At 32.5% G+C, this 21,642-nt stretch overlaps 3 protein-coding genes, 1 long non-coding RNA gene and 1 pseudogene across 5 annotated transcripts; 1 reads left to right on the top strand and 4 right to left on the bottom strand.

The window, feature by feature from the left end:
- The first annotated feature begins 9 nt into the window (after nt 1–9).
- On the top strand, nt 10–4,060 carry LOC149891476 (uncharacterized). The gene is made up of 2 exons (XM_090079871.1): nt 10–453; nt 2,293–4,060. Exon 2 carries the CDS (start codon nt 2,334–2,336, stop codon nt 2,799–2,801), a length of 468 nt encoding a protein of 155 aa, XP_089935997.1. The 5' UTR covers nt 10–453; nt 2,293–2,333; the 3' UTR covers nt 2,802–4,060.
- Nucleotides 4,061–5,071: 1,011 nt separating this feature from the next.
- On the bottom strand, nt 5,072–5,809 carry LOC149891475 (uncharacterized). Its single transcript, XR_016450357.1, has 3 exons — nt 5,645–5,809; nt 5,465–5,561; nt 5,072–5,364 (listed from the first exon to the last, which is right to left on the bottom strand). It is a non-coding gene; the product is annotated as an uncharacterized LOC149891475 (long non-coding RNA).
- A 7,128-nt stretch (nt 5,810–12,937) lies between these two features.
- Nucleotides 12,938–13,846, bottom strand: LOC149891474 (zinc finger MYM-type protein 1-like). Its single transcript, XM_090077094.1, has one exon. The coding sequence runs from the start codon at nt 13,844–13,846 to the stop codon at nt 12,938–12,940; it is 909 nt and encodes a 302-aa protein (XP_089933220.1).
- Nucleotides 13,847–13,912: 66 nt separating this feature from the next.
- Nucleotides 13,913–15,361, bottom strand: LOC149891473 (zinc finger MYM-type protein 1-like). The gene has a single exon (XM_090077093.1). It carries the CDS (start codon nt 15,359–15,361, stop codon nt 13,913–13,915), a length of 1,449 nt encoding a protein of 482 aa, XP_089933219.1.
- A 2,134-nt stretch (nt 15,362–17,495) lies between these two features.
- Nucleotides 17,496–19,550, bottom strand: LOC149891472 (uncharacterized; annotated as a pseudogene). Its single transcript, XR_016450077.1, has 2 exons — nt 18,990–19,550; nt 17,496–18,734 (listed from the first exon to the last, which is right to left on the bottom strand). The product of XR_016450077.1 is annotated as an uncharacterized LOC149891472 (transcript).
- Between the last annotated feature and the right edge of the window lie 2,092 nt (nt 19,551–21,642).

Raw genomic sequence — 21,642 nt, 5'->3', positions numbered from 1 at the left:
AAGAAAACCCTTTTCTGTTCGCTTTTCATGTTTAAAAGGACGTTTTTGTAACTTTAAAAAAACTTACTTGAAAAGTATCTTAATAAATGAATATCGTCATCAAATATTTCTGATTTAATACTGATGGAAAAAATATTTCTATTATTTTTAGTTTTTCTATAACGTGATGCTGGTCCAACAAACATCGATTTAGACTTTGCTTTACATCCCATGAAAGATTTTTAGAATCAATACGCAGTGGTTGAATCGAGGGAGAGGGAAGGCTGGGCTTTCCACCCATATATTGAAGAAAAAGAGAAAATTGTAATAACCTAATCAAGAGGTTTTTCTCAGAAAGACTCGTTCAACCCTCCGATCTTCCCAAATTACTTTGTTTTTAATGTAGAAACCTTTCGAGCTTTGAGAATGAACATTCTTACAGCTTCATATTCATAGTCCGACTTAATTATGATAGTAAGTAATTCAGAATAAGTTTTTTTAATTATCAATATACATTAGTGTTTTTTTTTTTTTTGAATGATATATAATTTTTAATGATATAAGGCCTGAACACCAGAGCTACTTGTGGTGAAAGATTTTAATGCTTCTTTGTGCAAATGTGTCCAATTTGTATAGATGAGTGGATTTAAAATTTTCTTGTCTTTGCAAAGCTTTGGTTCATGAATGAAAGCTGTGTAACTAAAAGCCTATTTGTTACACAATGTGTTTCATATATGATCAAGTACACAATAATAAACAAATGCCAAAGATCAAAATAAACAACATGGGAACGATAAATAATTTCAAATAAACGGCGATGAATTTTTTTCAAAAAACAGCAAATATATAATTTAAATTGATATTTGGAATGTAGATATGGTCAACTTCCCTAATCAAAAAGTAGGTTATATGGGGGAGGAAATGAGATCTTCAGCGATGTTCTAGGAAACAACGATAAGAAATCTAGTCAAATAATCTGAACCAATTCCTACACACCTTATGTACTAATATACATACCTACCTTAGGTACTAAATGTTTACATGTTAAGTGGAATTCAAATACACAAGTTTTACATTTTTGAAACTTGTCTTATTTTGAAAATACAATCAAAACATTTTAAACTTGTAGAATGTTTTGTAAGCATCAAGTCAAGGCATCAAGTCATACAAGTCATGTAAGCATACCAAAATGCAATCGTCTGAAATGGTACAAATTGAGCATCTTCCCGGTTTTTAATTTAGTCAATATATCAATAAAACAGTGCAAAACGCATGAGTATTTAACAAAATATGACATTTTTGAGCGTTATAAAATTAATTGTGATTTTGCAGAATTTCAAAGAAGAACATTTATAATAGTTGTTAAATAAAACTTTATTTAGTGGTTCAATAGTAAATCTAAGTTTTTCATCCTTGTTGACAGTAGCTATAAGCCAGGGGTAAATGTTGATTAGTTTTGCATACCTGCATAATTAAACAGACCTGAAAATTTTTAAGTACCATCAGTAGCTATCCTAAAGGGAATTTATTTTCGCGGCAAATTTTTCTGTTGAATTTATTTTCTCGATTAAGACTCGCAAAAGTCACTTTTTCAAAAATTGATAAATATACAAAAATCACAAAAAAAAATCTTTAGGTAAAAAAAAAAAAAAAAAAAAAAAAAAACTTCCTTGAGTTTTTCACATTTATTTAAAAAAAAAATCGTCTTCAAAAAGAGTTTAACACTAGAACTACTGATGGAATCATTTTGACTCCTTTCGTTTTTTATTTCTCTTCTGTGACTACATTTTTCAGAATTCCGGCTTGAAACTCGGTGACTTTTCCTCAAATGTGAAAAAAGATTTTGTGAGAATAAATAATTTTGGTGAAAAATTTGCGCGTTTTTTTCAAAATTTACCAAGAACTACTGAAGGGAGTCATTTTGACTCCCTACTATATTTTGAGTTCCTTTTGTCACTAAATGTTGCTATAAAATTTTGTGCATAATTTTTTCACTCTGTCTTATTTACCCTGATGTTCTTATAGATGTAGTTCAATTTACATGCCAACTTTTCACATTTTCCTTGTGTTTTACCTGCTTATATTACTGTGTAATGCTGAACAATTCAGCATCACCGCTCCGTCCCAGACAGCGGCTCCAGCCCGGGGTTCGGAGCGGAGCTTCAGATGTCAAACTCCGCTCTGTACCTGAGCGGGCAGGTACGGGCCGGATTGTGGTGAGAATATCCGTTCGGATATTCCGCCGCTAATCCAGCCAGTGTGCACGGACCCTTACAAAACAAAAATTCTAAATATTTATCAAATTTTTTCCAGATATTCCAAGCACATCAACTGGGGATCGGGCTCATGCAGTTATGTTGCCTCGTGACCATCCTCCTGGTCGTGGACATAAAAAATCAGCAAAACGTCCCAGAAATGAAAGAACAACAGATAACGATGGCGGCGAAGGTAATGCAACAACAAACACCAGAGAAGGCGAATCTGAAGGAATACTAGTTTCAGCGAATGGTATTCAATGGAAACCTGTTGAAATTGGAGAACACTTGCCTGGTAGGCGTGACAGCCAAAATATTCTTCGAGAAGCACCTGGCCCTACAGGATACGCCAGAAGAATTATCATTATCGATAGTCCTTTGAGCGAATGGCGTTTATTTTTTGATTCATATATATTGACATATATAAAGAAATGTACGCTTGCAGAAGCATGCAGGAACAATAACTTACAGTTTACTCTATCTGATGAGGAGCTAGATGCATTCATTGCGATATTCTATGCTCGTGGAATATCTGGCACGAACCGTCACTCAATTAGCAGTATTTAGTGTAATGACTGGGGAATACCGTTTTGCAAAGCAACAATGTCTAGGGACCGCTTTGTTGAAATAATGAGGTTTCTCAGATTTGATGAGAAATCTACTCGATCGGAGAGACTGCAAACGGACAAGTTTGCTCTATTTTCTACTGTGTGGGACAGGCTTTTGCTTTTCCCAAGCAAAACTAGGTGTCCATTCACGCAGTACATGCCTTCCAAACCAGATAAATATGGCCACAAATATTGGCTATCTGTTGATTAGGATAGCAAATATCTGGCAAATGGCTTCCCTTATCTAGGCAAAGATGACACACGCCGTGCTGAGGACCGTTTAGCTGACCATGTGGTAATGAAGTTATTGGACCCGTTTTTGAAAAAAGGTTGCAATGTTACAACCGATAATTATTTTACTTCAGTAAAATTAGCTAAACAGCTAAAAAGCAAAGGAACAACCATCGTGGGAACACTGAAGAAGATAAGGCGAGAAGTGCCTAAAGAAATAAAATCCATGAAAGAGGAATTGTACAACACTAAAGTGTTTAGAAATGAAGACAATTTTACACTTACAGTATATCAAGGAAAGGTCAACAAAAATGTTGTCATTTTGAGTTCCGTCCATCCAGATGTTGTTGTTGCGTCTGATTCCGCTAAAAAAACTCCAGAAACGGTAAAGTTTTACAATGAAACAAAATATGGAGTTGATGTAGTGGATCAGATGGTACGAAAATATACCACACGAATATGCACAAGGAGATGGCCTGTTCATGGATTTTAAAATGCCTTAGACTTTGCGGTATAAATGCATGGATAATATTCAAGGAGATTACTCACAAAAAAATGTCACGCAAGGCATTTTTGCAAACGCTTGTGAGAGAGTTGAGTGGTCCTTATGTCACAGATAGGGAAAAGGGTTTCACGTCCCAAGTTTTTACATGCTCAGAAGTGATGGTTCAAACAAAATTTTGCCAAATCAAAGAAAAGTGCAAGAAAAATAGATCTGTCGGAAATTATAAGACTTGTGGTAAGTCTTTGTGTGGGCAATGTACTGCCATAAATCAAAGGCAATGCCTAAAATGCGAAACACCAATGTTTAGAAGGTGAATTCTGCGCCATATTTTCATTTTTATGCTCCTCCACCTATATTTTCTCTGCTTTTTGTTCTTCAGTTCTGGTTTATATGTGTGCACTTGAATAAAAAAAAATGTTTGAAAAACGTCAATTATAATTATTGTTATTTTCTGTAGAAAAATAAGAAAAGCATAAAAAAAACAATCAAAAGCATTACTGTTGTATCTCACAATAATAATACATTACAAAAAAAAATAATTATTAATAAATAACCACAAATGAAACTCTAAAAATAAACGAAAACAAGCAAGGAGTCAAAATGACTCCTTTCAGTAGTTCTAGGCGGGGTCACGAGTCCAGTAGTCCTAGTGTTAAATGGAGTATAAAGATATATAACAGCAAATCAGTATTAAAATGTGATTTTAAATCACATTATAATACTGATTGGAGAGGGGAAAAACAATGCAGTTGGAGGGGGAAAAAACAATGCAGCTGGAGGGGGGAAAAACAACTAAAAGCTCTCCGAGATTTAGTTTCCGAGATTCGGAAATAAAATCGAAATATTTCAGTAAAATCGAGGATTCATTACAACACAAAACAAAAATTACTTAAAATAATATATTACAAGAAAACTGCGTATTCGCTGCACATGCATCGTTAAATATGACTCACATCTTCAGCTTTTAGATTTGACAAATCTGCAAATTCATTAATCAAAAAAAAAGTTCACCAAATAGTAAAGCGGGCAAAACCACAAATGGGTTTAGAGATGGGTGTTGTACTCGTTGATATTGAAATATAAAAACTAACATATCAATTCTTAAACCTCTGCTTGTGAAATCTTTTATTGATTTTTTTATAACCAATGACAAGAAGTCATTAACAACAGAAACTTGCCGGCTTAAAAAAATGCTGTAATTTAGGGTGTTAATGATTCCAATCACTCAGGCAACTATGTTTATATTTCTTTTCTCTTTGCGTTTCATGGCTTTGCATCAATAATTGTGATTTTGGACGCTTCTTTTTTTATTGAGCGCGAAAATTTATTCCACGCAAATGTCTTATTTATAGTTAAATTCCGCTAAGAACTTTATAAAGGCGACATTTTAGCTCCAAGATATATTTTTCTGATGTGTTTATAGCGAAAAAGAAAAAAAAAAAGGAAGCTAAGTATTTAAATCAGAATGTTGCTTTTAAAATGAAAACAAATAATTCGCGATTAAGGACCATGTTTATAAAACTCAATAAAATAATGAAAGAAAAAAATTCTACGTAAAATATTATTATACAAATGAAATGGTTCGTAGCAATATTAGCCATTGTTTACACAAAATCATCATAGTCATCGTAATCTAAATCCTTTGTGCGTTTCCTCAAGGCTCGTTTTCGACCACTATCCCCTTGGCAAAATATTGGCTCAATAACGCCAGCATTGCACACTACGCATTTGGTACCAGACGTGTCGTACTTTACAATACCAACACCTGTGTCCCGTAAAAATCTTCCTACATGTAAAAAAAAACAAAAAAAAAAAAACTATGTTTAAAAAAACCGTTTAAACTAACTGATGCGGAAACATTTTGCAAAAGAAAATAGACAAATTACCATAAGAAGACGCAGCTGAACAATCGCGCCCTGCTATAGCGGAACTTGTGAAGCTCAAAACAAGAGCCAGGATAAAAATAGTATGTCGCTTCATGATCTAATTAAATACAGAATAGTTCATAATCTTGTGTTAACAAGTAAAAAAAAATTACTAAAAGATTAAAGTTTGTAAAAAAAAACCTGGATTCGCTGAACCCTATCTTTTAAAATGCTGTATATACTTGCGTAAGTACAGTGTGAGTGGGATGACCTATATAAGCTGTGTTCTTATAGAGGTTTTCACCGGATGCTTGTTAGCACATTTTCAATGGCTCATAACAACCAAATTGCTCATCCAATTTGAACATTTTCAATCTATTTCATATTTTGTCATTGTTAGGATTTGATTTTAACATTTAATTATAAAAAGTCAAAAAGGTATTGAAATACTTCGTGGCAAACAAAATAGATTTTATTGAAAACTTGCTACACCAATATAAAGAAAAAAATAAAAACACAAAATAAAAAATCTTTACCAATGAAATACATCAATTGAATGATATCAATAAAATATATTGATAAAATTAAAATTACATTTTTCTCGAAAAGGAGTTTCATAAATATCAAATCAGCAAACAGCTTTTTTCATTTTTTCATTTTTTTTTTTTTTTTTTTAATTTGATTAGTGCGAACATCTATTATTATTAAAATTTGTTGAAGGTGCTATTTATTTATTAATTTTTTTTTTTAATTATTAATTTTATTTTTGAAAAGGTTTCTCTTTTTTTCATTTTTTTATTTTTTCTTCTTTTTTTTTTTAGATTTTTTTTTCTCATTTAAATTATACATGAAGTGGTAAACACTTAATCAGCAAACTTTTATTCGACACGTAACATTTATTCGACGCGTAACTTTTGGTTAGGTGTAACTTTACGATTGAGCAGCGTTCGCAAATTTACGGTTTAAACCGGTTTAAAAATTTAACTTGGGTAAACAGGTTTTGAGTACGTTAATGCAACGCATTTTAAAAAATTGATTTGTTTACCTTAAAGTCAGCCGAATTTACAATTTAGAAGACTTTAGTATTAACAGGTTTTATCAGGGAACTTTTTTTTAAAAAGAGCGAGTGAGTAGAGAAGGCACACCAAAAAAGGTTTCTTAAAACAAGTTGGGTATATAAATGATAAAACAGACAAAAAGGTTCTTGCAAATATATTCAAATTGGCAACGTGATTTCAATTTAAGAAAAATCGTTCAATAGTCTTTTAGGATTCTTAAATTTAAAAATAAATCTTCATAAAAGTTTGAAATGCTGCACGGACGTAAAAGTAAAAACCGGACCGTAAATGACCGTCTTTAAGGTGGTACCAGGGTAAAAAAATAGGTATTTTTGATAAAGTTTTGAAAAATACCAATATTAATGTTTTGAATTGTTACATTTACCTATTTTAATGTGCGTTTTGCAAAAAGTCAAAAATCTTCTTAATTTTAATCAAATTTGCCCTTTTTTTAAAGAGCAGTTTGGTTCTTGCTTCATAGCAACGACCTTAGCAACGCTTTTTCTCCAACATCTCCTTAACCAAAAAACCAAATAACTTTAAATTTTTGCTAAACAATGCTCAAGACGTTTGGCTTCTCCTTAAATATTATTTAAAGCTTTAAGCTGTACGTTGAAACTACTAAAATTGTTCTCAAAGTAGAGCTCCTGAAGGACGGTAGTTACTTTTTTGTCAGTCTTCCTTCAGTTTAAATTGAGTTATAATTAAAGATTTTTTAGTGTTTTTATTTAAAAATGGGTTCTGTAAGCAGATATAAGTCCTCTAAAGGTAAAAAAAGAAAAATTTTTAGAGGAAAAGTTACAAGAAATAACGGTAATACAGCATTGAATACAGCACTGAGGGAAGTCAAAATAAAGATATTGATCGTGTTAAACAATCGGACCATATTACAGAAGACTGTGTTAAGACGTAAAAAGCTCAGAGCCATGAGAAAAGGGTATAATGATAAAGATAAATTAGAAGAGGGAGAGACATATGGTTATGGTCATTATTAAATAGTTTGTGTTACTATATAATTAGAATAAATAACTTTTTAAAACTTATTTTAGCTTTTCTGCGACTTTTTTTCTCTCGCAAAATCTCAATTTTTCAGAGAAAAAAACTTTTTATAGAAAATAGATAATGGGCTGAAAATGTGCAGGTTTAAAGATGAACATATTAGGAATGTTGTCTGTGAAGCAAAATTTTTTTATTTTTTTTTTAAAACTCATTTTTATCATGCTTTGGGTCCCAAACTTCCCTTAATTTTTACATTTTAAGGTGGTAGGCCTATGAAAAAATTTTTTCAAGTATTAAAGATATATTTACAATAAAACTAATCAGTTGTTAACAATAATTATGAAATTAAACATAAAATCAATAAAATATATAAAAAAGTGCCTCGCTTGCCTCGAAATTATATTAAAAAGTGTGAAAAAAACGAAAACTTCAAAACACAATTTCTCAAAAACGACAATAAATCAAAACTTCAAATTTGGTATGGTAGTTCTACATATGTATAAAATTCATTTGTCATAGGATTTTTAAATTTACCTTCCTAGTTCAGATTATATTGACTTTTAAACTTGAATATATATTTTTATAAAAAAACTCTGGCAGATAAAACCACATTGTAGCGCCCCAAAAAAAGAAATTTTAAAAATCTTATGACAAATGAATTCTACATGTATGAAGAACATATCCTGAAAATTTCAGCTTAATTGCTTACTTTAAACTGGAGATATCATGTTTTAAAATTTAAAAAAAAACTAAAAATCTCAAAATGAGAAAAATTGAGTCAAAAATTTAAAATCAAAAAATTACGTCTAAAAACACTCCTTAAAAGCTACCAGTGCTATATGAATCAGTTTTTTCAGTATCTAAGTATCCTTTATGAAGAGATCTAAGTTTTTTTCTTTGCCTTTTGCATATTGAAGTTGATTTACGACGCTTGTTTACAATTCGCTTTTGGTCCTTTAAAATCAGTTTTGGAATAGTCAATGATCCTAACAATCCGAAGTGACTTAAAACAGATTTTACCCCATCTCCACCGTCATTATAATGAACTATTGCAGAGTTTATACAAAGTTCAAATGTTCTTCTACTTACAAAAATGTTTTTAGGACATCGAGTCCATAAAATTGAATGAAATGCTTCATTTGAATTTTGGGTTTGACCATGTAAACATTTACTTAGCAAATCGTCATCAGATAAATCTTTAAAAATAGGTTTTATTATATTATGAATAAAGATAGGCAAGTTAATTTTGTTTGTGTGAGTACTTGTACCTTTAAGCTTATCTAGTTGCCACTTGCACCATGAATATTCATCCCTAGGACACATAGAATGACGAATGCTATTATGCTATTATTACTGCTCTTGCATTTGCTTCGTAGATTTTAGGACCTTGACCATGGTTTTGTTTAATGCATTCTTTTGATGTATAAACAGATTTAAACCATTCGCATGACTCACATAACAGTTCTAAATTATGGGCAAATCCCTTTCTCTTCTTTCTGTTATCAATGAGAGTTATTTTTTTATGGCCACATTCAGGACATACTAACAAAGGTTGAAATAAACTCTTAAGTATAGAGAAATTAACAAATAAAAAGTAATCATCTTCCTGCCTTATTACTTCAATCTTGGTATTGAGATTAGTTTGATCTATAATTAGCCTCTTTTTACTTATGCAAGATGAAACTTTTTCTGATGAAATATTTGAAAGATTTATTCTTGAATATTTGCTTAAAGGAGGCTTTTTCTTTCTTTTTCGTGAAAAATTTTGCTTGTTGCTTTTTCCAGAAGACATTACAATTATACACCAGTACAACTTGTTTGATTTAAATCAAGAGTTGAAAAATTCATAAATAATGATTTTATTCCACAACCAATATACAGTTCAATACGACAATTATTATAAAATGTGATTTTAAAGCATGACCAAAAACAGCGCAGATCTATATTAAATTGGAAAAAGAAGCTTCACAAGATTTGTCATTTTGACCATCAAATTTGGGTAAAATAAAGGTTTTAATCTTTCGTTGCTATGGCGTTGCTAAGGTAAATAAACAAACTAGCTGATAATATAAGTTATTTTAAACCCTTTTAGTTTGATCAAACCTAAACAAGTTATATATCAGAAGATAGAGGATAAATTTTTACATAAATACAATATATTACCTACTTTTTCAATTTTTGATCAAAAATCTCTATTTTTCATAGGCCTACCACCTTAAAGTTCAAATGTCAACCTGGTAAAATTAAAAATGTTTTAAAAAATTCTATTTCATAGACAAATTATAAGTATATTAAAGAATTCATGTTCAAAATTTCAAACAGTTTTGACACTTTTTGAGTTTGTTATATTAGATGAAAGAATAGGCAGTTTTGGGGGTAAAAATAACACTAATTATGCGCATAATTAATGGCGTCATCACAAAAAATTTTTTTTTGGTACTGTTTCAATTTTTTTTTTGATTATTAATAGAAAAAAGCTAAAGCCTATTAATAGTTTTCAATTTTTTGTTAAAAAGTTGCCTTTACCCTGGAACAACCTTAAGAAAAGTGTTATTAAAAACTTTTGCATCGAAAATTTTTGGACCGAAAATTTTTTTGCTTCAGTTTTGGCAGTTAAAATTTACGTACGTCAGGAGAAGGGGTTAAGGGGGTGGGAGCCTGGGGTCAGGGGTCGGAGGTTGGAGGTCGGGGTGGGGGGTTGTTTGAAGAAGTGTAAAACATGAAAAATACGTGAAGCTGCCTTAACTAAAGACGTTTTTGAAAAAGAAAATGTTTTAATGATAAAAAATACAAAAGTTTTTTATAACACTTTTCTCTATGACGGTCATTTACGGTCCAGTTTTTACTTTTAAACAACTGGAAATGGATTATATTATGACATTTTCGTAAAATTAGGTTAGACACAGCTGGATATCATTAGATAAGTTGCTAAAAACGGCTTATTTTCATGATAACAATGTGCTTGTTTGAAGTAACGTTTTTGTCAGTTACATAAATTTAGTTACCAAAAACTCAAAAAACTGTTATATACTGCAATCATTTTCCAACTATACTGAGCATATTTTTTATCAATACATCATGCATATTTTTTTTAGAAAATAGACGAAAATTTAGGGAAATTTTGAGCTTTTTCAATTTCATAAATAATCTTGATATTAAAATATATTTGGGCCTTGCAAATGTGTATGTAATAATCTTGATATTAAAATATAATTGGGCCCTGCAAATGTGCATGCATCCTTAAAAATTTTATCATATAAAGGTCAATTTACAAAGATTAAGCATGATCGAGTAAGATATTTAAAAAATTTATCTTTTATCTGATTGGCTGTATTTTTGTAAAAAATCGTTGTTGTTTTTTTTTGCTATCCCGACGTGCGTATGCTGTTTAAAAAATTTGTTAATTAGTAAAACTTCGTAAAAGTTGACCATCCTTAAGAAAAATATATTTACAGAGAGGCAAAGGTAAATCAGTAAGAACTTTGTTATCTAATATATTAAGTATATTGAGATCTGTATGTAACATGGATTAAATACATATTACATTTTAAATCTACACGCTGTGCGAACGAAAATCAATTTAATACAAGCATCGATTAGAATAACCGTCTAAATTAAGCGAACGGGACATCCTTTAATACTTAAAATAATTCTAAACAAGGAGGCTTCTAAGTACAGTAGCCGAAAATAAAAAAAAATTACAAAACAGGTTTGAAAGATACGAAATGTTTTGTTGTGTCTCTTTAGCTGGCCTTGCTTTACATAAAGTTTAAGTAAAGCAAGGCCAGCTAAAAAGCTGATATGATAAACTAATTTTTGAAAAAAATATTTCAAAGTGAGCGCTTTTTCTTGCCATTTTAAAGTTAAAAGACCCTTTGATCACCATTAGCAGCTATTTCTGATGTTGTTAAATACAAAAAGATATAGAATATATATACATATATTCTGCTGTATATTCTGTTTATACTAGGGGAGACCGGGGCTAGTTGGCTACAGTTTTAAACTTTGAGCTCTTTGCATTTCTGGGTGACATTTTTTGAGGATATCAAATTGCACTTCAAAAGAATATGAACTTGGCCAACATCTTCAAGTGTCAAACATTAAAAAAAAAAAGTTGGTGTCCAAAAAAGAAAAGCATATGTGCCAACATACCCCGGCCCAGGGTAAGTTGCCTATACACTCATTGTAAGCACCATACAAAAAAAGACAAGTTTAGCCGCATTAAGCATCAATTTCAAGCGCATCTTGTTTATGAAAACTCTTGATAACTTTAATCCAAAAATATTTTCTGATATTAACTTTAATTGCGCTTAAGTCGATCGAATAGACTTTTCTTCATGTGAGTTTTGGGAACTTCTGGTGCAAAATTCCAAAGCTGAACGCAGTGTATCATCTTACCCCTGTAGCCAACTAGCCCTAGTCTCCCTTACTACATAAACGGTTTCATTACATTATACTACTTTTTACACTAATACATTACATTTATACCACTATATATTTTAAATGACGACATCTTGTATGAGAGTTGAATAAATTTAATATATGAACTTCAATAAATACGAATTCTCTCAATACTAATTTTTTATTTTATCTAAGAAATTTTCGCTAGATTATTGATACTAGCATCTTCAGCTTTAATTACAAATATTTATTAAATTAAATTACAAACAAACATTAACGGTAATGTCACTTTTTAATGGCTTCTTTAAACTTCGCTTTAGTTGGGCTTCTTTAATATTTCGTAGGTATAAAAAGTATGGCGTCCAGAATTGCGTTTTTACATATTGACCGTCATCTAAATTCATACCTCCATTTTTAGGTCCGCATTTGTTGAACTGAATTTCGATTGCCTCTCGAACTTTTCTTTCAAATTTTTTGGGTTCTACTTTAAGCGTCTTTACTTGATCCCATTTTATATTACCTGAACATTTAATTTTATGATGGCCAATTGCATATTGTTCTAATTTTTCTTCAAAAACATTTTTTTGGTGTTGTCATCTAAATTTACCACTATACCACTATATATATATATATATATATATATATATATATATATATATATATATATATATATATATATATATATATATAGTGGTATAGTGGCACTAATAACAATATAAATAAACCACTATATATATATATATATATATATATATATATATATATATATATATATATATATATATATATATATATATATATATGTATGTATGTATATATATGTATGTATATATATATTTATTTATATATAAAACGAAGAAACAACAACTATGTATGGTACTTAAAGTCAGGGCCGGATTAGGACATTTTTAGGCCTGGGGCTGTAAGTATAGGAGGGCCTAATGTGGCGGTAAGGTAGTATAAAAAAAACAATAAATATAAATTGTAGCATAATTTATGTACTATTTAGTTAATCAATTAACTTTAAAATAGTTTTTTATATATTGACTTTTCTGGCCTTTTTTGAAGCAAACTTCTTGATCACTACTGTGAAATCTCTTGATCTAACTATGTCACTTTCAATGCACAATAAAGCCAAATCATTTAAGCGAGGTTGTCCCATTGTTGATCTAAGTTCATTCTTAACTCTTTTAAGGACTGAAAAAGATCTTTCTCCAGTACAGTTTGTGACCATAAGAGACAAATAAATTCTCAACACAGTGTAGACATTCACAAAGGTATCAGTCAAACTATTCTTAACTAGAAAGGTGTACATTTGCAGTTCAACACAATCAATTTCATTGGGCGGTGACAATTTGGCAAACAGAGAAGTGAAGTGAATAAATTCACCATGACAGTTAGGTTCAACCTCTTCAAAATATGTTTCACATACAAATGAAACATGATCTCTCATACCATCATTGGACAAAGATTGTAGATTTTTAAGAAAACCAAACCTTTTGCTGACTGTATCATATGCATTAGCCCTCTGTTTAAGAGCAACTAACAATTGATCAACTATAGGCAAAAAACACTGAACTTTAAACTTATCAGAAGGGGATAACTCTAGATCTTCTGAGTCACCATAATCCCATCCTTGGTTCCTCTTGCGCTTTCGCCTTGATTCACCTTTGTTCGAATTGGTAACCAGATCCTTTCCATCCTTTTCAAATGCTGTGAACTGGCTCCGAAGAGAATGAACAAAATCACCCAAAGAACGAAGCAGTTCCGTAGCGGTGTTGAGATCCATGTCTGCCCCTTGTAAGTAATTGCTAGTGAAATTGAACCTATTCAGAATTTTTGACCACAATTGAACTAGGATACCTGTTTCATGATGACTCATTATATCTTTCAATCCTGCGGCTTCAAGTCGTGTTTCTGGCTTTTGGGACATATCTTGACACATGATATCCAGTGTAGACTTCACTTGCGTATAGCCAACCTGGAGGAAGTGTACAGCATCATAATGTGCTTACCATCTGGTATCAGATAACCTTTTTAAGGTAGGCATATTAAGTGGCTTTAAAACTGTCATCAAACGATTCCAACGAGAGGTGGAGGCAGAAAAAAATACAAACAGCTTATTTACAAAGTCAAAAAACGTTACAGCCTCAGAACAACATCCTACAGCATTTTGACCAACAAGGTTAAGCGAATGAGCACAACATGGTATATATTCAGCTAAGTTATTATGTTCTTTTATTTTTGCTTGCATGCCATTGAAACGGCCACTCATGTTGGCAGCATTATCGTAGGATTGACCTCGGGAGTCTTTAATTGAAATGCCAGTATTTTCCATAAAATCAAGTAACTTTGTTGCTAATCCTTCCCCAGTGTGCTCTTCTATAGGGATAAATGTCACAAAACGTTCAACTGGTCCTTTAGAAGTCATGTAACGGAATATAATGGTAAGCTGATCTACATGTGAAATATCTGGTGTTGAGTCAACACTAACTGCAAAGTATTTTGCTTCTTTAATCTCAGTTAAAATGTGGTCCAAAACGTCACGACTTAACACATGAATAAATTCATCACATATAGTTGATGACAGATATGACACATGACCTCGGCCTTTGTTCGCTCTTTTCTGAATATGTTCTGCAAGCAATGGGTCAAACTCAGCCACTAGCTCTAAGCAACCTAAATAATTGCCATTGTGGACAGAACCCACAATTTCGTTACTGCCACGGAATGACAACCCACGCGATGCTAACATTTTGATTACGGTAAGAATACGCAACAGTATGTCATTCCAGTACTTTTTCTCTGATTCAAATTGCTCTGTGAGCCTCTTACTAATGTGCTCTGCAGCTTTCCTACGTGTTAAAAGGGTTTCAATTGATTGAATGTGGGTTTCACTTGTTTCATGGCGAGCTAAGTCTCTTGCAGCGTGTTTCCAATCATCATATCCTGATGACATCAAAGCAGATGCTCCAATTCCACATTTTGAATTAAATAATTTACAATGGGCGCAGAAAACCTTACCAGTTGATGGGGAATAGCAAATCCAGTCTCTCTTAATTTTCTCACCATTCACTTTTTCCCGGAAAAAAAGGGACTTTGTACACTGTCGTTTAAACTTAAAAGTGTCACCAGGCAGTACTTTAGTAGATAATTTAAAATCGCTATCCATATGTTGGCATGATAAAAACCCATCTGCACTTTTGCTGAAATACTCACGCAGGTCGTCGGTTATAATCCACTCAGCCACATCGGTGTTGACAGTGTGGGTCGTCAGAGCCAGGGGTAACACTGCTGAGATAGTTGAGACGCTTGAACTTGCTGTAGCTGAGTCTGCAGGGACACTATTAGCACTACCTGGAACTGGTGCTGACATTATTGACATAGTTAGTGAATTTGAACTCGCTCTCGCTGTAGCTGATACCGAGACACTACTTGCAGTATTACAAAACTCAGTCATTTTTTTATTTTTGTTCAATAATTCATTTAATTGAATCTCATTCTTCTTCTTTTTTTGCATTTTGTCCCAACCGCTCAGGCCGCTCCTTTTCATTTTTTATTTTAATTTTGTAAACGAATGAGCAATGCTGTAATTTTCTGCGGTAACGGAAGTGATCATAAAATAAAATAAAATAAATTTTTTTTTGATGTTTTAATGTTTGAGAACATTCAAGTTTATTTATGTTTCCATCTATGTCCGCACAACTATTAGTTTTTTAAATACACGCTAAAAAATTAACTTCGTGACATAAATTTCCTAATCAAATAGGTTTTATAAGAGAGTGCTTTAAAATCATTCACTAATATAATTGTTTTTCCTTTAAAAGGTTTTTACATCAACGAATGTTTTAAAAGCATTCTCTTATAAAACCTATTTAATTAAAAAATTTATGTCACGAAGTTAATTTTTTTAGCGTGTTTTTTAAAAACTGATAGTTGTGCGGACATAGATGGAAACATAAATAACTTGAATGTTCTCAAAACATCTTTATGCGGAAAGATAATTTAAAAAATATTTGCGAATACCAAAATTCCGCCAAATATACGAAGATAGAGATATAGGATATCTCTATTCATTTATTTATTCACAACGCCTCCGCAGCTCCCAATAAATTGATTTAAAAAAACTGAGAAACATAGGAATATTTATCTGGTTTCCTATAAAAAAAAAAAAAAAAAAAGTAAAAAAAAAAAAAAAAAGTCACGGGCCTTAGGGCCTATTTTTTTTATAAGGGCCTGGGGCTGCAGCCCCATCCGCCCCCGCCTTAATACGGCCATGCTTAAAGTTTCATGCCTAGCGGCAATCATCAGCCATGAAATACAAATCAAAAATCTATAAAAACCGTTACAAATTGCAAAAATTACTGTATCGTGTGCTCTGACGTCATATTAGGAAAAAGAGGAGGAAAAGAAAGAAAGAAAGAAAGAAAGCAATAAAGAAGTAAAGAAATGAAAGAAAGCAATAGAGAAATAAAGAAATAAAGAAAAGAAAAGAAAGAAAAGAAAAGAAAAGAAAAGAAAAGAAAAGAAAAGAAAAGAAAAGAAAAGAAAAGAAAAGAAAAGAAAAGAAAAGAAAAGAAAAGAATAGAAAAGAAAGGAAGAAAGAAAGAAAGAAAGAAAGAAAAGAAAGAAAGAAAGAAAAGAAAGAAAAGAAAGGAAAGAAAGAAAAGAAAGGAAAGAAAGAAAAGAACGAAAAGAAAGAAAAGAAAAGAAAAGAAAAGAAAAGAAAAGAAAAGAAAAGAAAAGAAAAGAAAAGAAAGAAAAGAAAATAAAGAAATAATATAGGCCTAGTCACCAGTATCAAATTTCGAAAGAAGAAATTTATTTCTATGCCTGCATTTTGAAACCAATTCGTTCTTCTTATTCAATAAGGTACCTTCATTAAACATAATAATCATGTACTTCTCATGCAGGCATAGCATGCAACATTTTGTGGCCGGGTTGTACGATTTGCAATGTTTGATTATCTTCCACTTAACAATAGGTGTGAAATTTTCTTCTTTCATTTTCCATATTTCCTTCGATAGTTCTGTGTCGTTCTTATATTTTTCAATGTTAAAGGATTTTTGGTGGTTTGCATACCTTAGTTTGAAAGGTGTTTCGCTGATGCCGTAATATATTTTTTCTTTCATTATTGGGTTGCTGGAAGAGATGGTGGCTTGGTAGACTATGTTTTTTGTAAGACAATTTTGATGTAAAGGACACTTAGTTTTATTGATGCAATTACAGGTTTTTTCTGTAATGTTATATATATATATATATATATATGTTAGAGATAAAACAATCGAGGTCGATGTGTTTCGAAGTCGAAGTCGAAGCTTCGACGTCGCAAAAAGTCGTGTGTGAACGTGTTTCGAAATCGTTAAAAGTTGTATGAAATTTATTTAAACGGTTTATTCAAAATCGTATTACTTCAAATAAAATATATTTTCGCGGTTTTCAAAACCGTAAAAAGTTGTATAAAATTTAATTTGACGGTTTTCAAAATCGTATTAGTTCAAATAAAGTATATTTTCGCGGTTTTTAAAATCGTAAAAAGTTGTGTAAATTCGAAAATGGCGTGTTTTAAAACTGTATAAAATTTCTAACGGCTTTCAAATTCACTTCCAAAAATTTAACTGTCTTCGAAATCGTTTAAGTAAACGAAACGAGTGCATACAAAAAGTAAACAAACGAACGTCGCGTGACTTCGTTCAGGTTTTAAGCTCAATGACTTCAAGTTCAAGTTTAATGACTTCAACTTCAAGGTCTATTAGCAAAAATTTTAAAGTGAAGTGAACTGATAAGCCATATTTTAAGCTGAACTTGTATGTGGCTGTACTAGTACTGTTATGCTCTTCCCTTCTATTCTCCTAGACTCCTACTCTATCCCTTAGATTTGGAAAAAATCACAATCGATGAGAAGCTAACTATGTTCAGGTTCAAAGACATCGGTATAAAGTAAAGTGAAGTGATAACTGGTTTGGTATATGCTAGCAATCTCTGCCCTTCTATTTCTTAATAATAAAAATTTGAAGTATACACTACAGTAACATTACAGAAATACAGAATATACAAAAGATATGCTAAAACCCTTTCATTTAATAATCATTCTAGATTTCATAAATCCAATTTCTTAAACATGTGAAAAAATTATTTGCATATTATCGATTACTTAATCTAAAATAATCCTAGCATGCTTCCCTAGTAAAGAATATTTAGTTGTCCGCTTCCAGTCTTTCATTCTCATTTTTTTTGTGCAAGTTCCTGGCCTTGGGAGCCTAAATGATGTCTGTCTCACCTTTCCAGTTCAACAATACTGGAGTTTACATTTTTTTATCATCATCATCATCATCATCATCATCATCATCATCATCATCATCATCATCATCATCATCATCATCATCATCATCATCATCATCATCATCATCATCATCATCATCATCATCGTCATCATCATCATTTTGATTTCTGTCTGGAGCAGATCTTGCTGCCATTTGCTCTTCCATGGAGTGGTATTCCCAAATTGGTACAAAGGAGTTTAAGAGATCGAAGTTCTCGTTGATGAAGACCAACTTCTCAGTGGTTTTTGGAGACAACCTGCATCTCTTTTCGTGGACCACCTGTCCAGCTTAACTAAAGGCCCGCTCACTTGAGGCACTTGAGGCTGGCAGGCAATATTACTCCCGTGCAAGTCCTGCCAAGATGGGCATCTCTTTGCGATGTGTCCTCCACCAGTCAAGGACATTAACCTTCGAATCTATCACAGTTGTTTCTCTGAATTTTGCCCACTCAACGGAAATCGGAGGACCCTCAGCTGTAGCATTTGTCTGCCTGAATTGGCTGGACACAGTCTAAAAGAAAGGAAGGAAGTTAAACGTTTAGTAAACTTCGTATAACTTTGCTTTCTTTAATCTAAAATTGTTTAAATTCAAATAATTTTTAAAAAGTTCGTTTAACTTTGAACCGCCCCCCCTCTCCCCCGTATGGCATCTATCCTCAAATTAAAATTTTTATGACTTTGTTTGTTCGATTGCATTAAGATTAGTAGATGTATATTTAACTAGTTTTAAAGAAATTTATTTTATATTATACTTAATAGCTATTACCTTTGCTGCTGCCTTCCAGAATTCAGTCTCACCATCATCTTCAAGAAACTCATCGGTGATCTCATCTGAGACATTGATTGTACCTTGCAGGTTTGACACCCAGTCTGCTGTTGTAGGATAACTGGTTTTCAACTTGTCAAAAATCTCATCCTTGACACCATAAGCGTGCAGTTGTTGGCCTTTCAAGAAGGGGTGCAACAGGCAGCCTACAGCATAAGGCATGATGTCACATCCTCCTCTTGGGAATCGTTTCTCAAGTTCTACAATGAGCTCAACCATGAAAGGACCTACTCCAGTGACACTGTTCTTTCTTATTTCTTTGACCCTCAGAGAAGCACACCTATCCACAAGATGAACAATGGCTGTCAGTGCTCTATCCATTATAATTTTCTTATCACTCGGCATTGACTCAGAGATGACTCGGCATGTGGTCAGGAGTGGCAGAATGATTGCAATCAGCTCAAATTGTTCATCCATAGGAATGGGTGTGGTCCATTCCTTTTTGTCAGCCCGGAGAGCACACAGCACACTTTGAAGATGGTTGATGTCTAGGAGCATCATCTGGACAGAGTTCCATCTGGTTGCACAAGAAGCAGTGATCTTTCTGTAGGGTACTGAAACAAAAACTAAAATAAAATTTCGCAAAAAACTTCGCATGAAATCGTAAACTCTTAGAAAACTTTGTTTGAAACTAAAAAATATTTGTAAAAATTTGACATTAAGTTGTAAAACTTCGTATTCGTATCTACTTAAAAAGTTAAAAATATTACCATTCATCTCGAGGCACTTCTTTTTCAACACCCCTTCAGCAAGAGGAGAGTGATGAACTCGGGCGGAGATTGTCCTGCATGCATCGATAGCAGCCTTGATATCAGGCTGTTTGTTGACAGTCCTTTCCAGGGCCATGTTAAGCTTGTGGTCAATGCACGTGATTGAACCACTTTCAAGATCAGCAGTAGTCTCTGACTTCCTCAGTGCAGCTTTTATATTTGAAGCTTGATCACACACAACAACCCGCTTCTTGACCATTTTGAGTGACTCAAAACGTTTAACCAAGTTGTCCAACTGAGTAGCAATGTTCTGACCAGTTTGCTACCTGGGAATGGAACAACTCCAACAGTTACCTTTCGTAGAACAAACTCTTTGGTGATGAAATGAAGAGTCACCGCCATGAATGGGTCGTTGTTGCGTGAGGTCCAGATGTCAGTGCTGATTGCAACTCGGTCGCAATGAGGAAGCTCCTTGTCAAACATGCTCTTCATGGTCATCTGCAGATTCCTATAGAGGAGAGGTAACTTGAAGCGAGCCATGTAGGCACCACTTTTAACCTTAAACCTTGAGTCAAAGTGGGCAAGCAGTCTTTGGAACGGGATAGAGTCACATATGGAGAAAGGCTGATTGTCAGTTGCAAGGTAAATCATGAGCTCCATGTCACCACGAAGTTGAGTGGTGCTCTGTGTTGGATAGCACAGATTCTTTCTGGCTTTTAGAACCCTTTTTCTTTTCCTGTGACCTAAAAAAAATTGTATACATTTGTTAACATTGAATTAACCCCGGATTTCGTTGTTTACATAAAAAAAAAGTTGTATAACTTCGCTACATCGCATCGTAAGATCCATTATGTAACATAAACTTACCAGTGCCAACTGTTTCCATTTCATCTTCTACCTCTTCAATTTTGTCCTCCTTGGCAGCTTCTGCCTCATTCTGTATCTTTTGATTCTGACACATTTCGATGTACTCATCCTTATGGTAGGTCCTTCTTGCAGATATTGCACACACCATAGGCCTTATCTCCTCTGTATTCCTTCAGGAAGTACTGCCAAACCAACGAGCGATGGGTCTTTGGCATATTTGTTTAATGTTTTACAATGTTTAAATCTTGTTAAATAACATAAACAAAGTTATAAGGTTTTCAAATTCGTTAAATATAATGTAAACAAATTTATACGATTTTCATAACGGTAAAATTTTGATTTACAACATTTTGCGGCCTCTCAACATCGTTTTAATTAAGTTTTAACAACTTTTAAAGGTTTTCAAAGTCAATTAAATTTAAAGTTACGGCTTGTAAACGGCTTTCAACATCGCACAGTGGTCCAGAATTGTCACATTAGAGGCAAAAATCATATCTTCACCATTTTTGAAGCTAAAACGCTAAAATTTTTGGTGAATATTCATTATACCCTGACCCACAAAAGCAGCTATTATAATGTCCCTCATCATACCTCTGAAGGACACGCCAACGACACGAAGCCAAGGACAAATGACACAACGAACAATAAACATGTGACACATATTTCATACTTAATTTTCAATGAACTATTGACTATAAATTAATAGAACATTGAATTGATTCTATTGATTAGTAACCGGCATGTATGATAAGTTTTTGCTCGATTGGATAAATATCATACAAGTGCAGAACACCAAGAACACATAACATAAAACTTACATTTAACAGACTTATTTTAACACTTATTTTACGGAAGAACTTTTAACTTAATATTCTCTGGAGAACATGTTTCATTTCAACATAGTGGTAGATTTAGTGTATAGCATAAATAAATTCTAAAATACCACACCAAGGACACATGACATAACATGTGACATGCTTTTTGTAATTACACCTATATTTTTAGATCTATAAGTT

Source organism: Hydra viridissima, unplaced genomic scaffold, assembly GCF_058129835.1.
Source record: "Hydra viridissima isolate aposymbiotic clone 2 unplaced genomic scaffold, HvirCarnegie_v1 scaffold_2, whole genome shotgun sequence".
NCBI lineage: Eukaryota > Metazoa > Cnidaria > Hydrozoa > Anthoathecata > Hydridae > Hydra > Hydra viridissima.
Note: the sequence above shows the minus strand (reverse complement) of the source record. Positions and strands in the feature narration are given on the sequence as shown.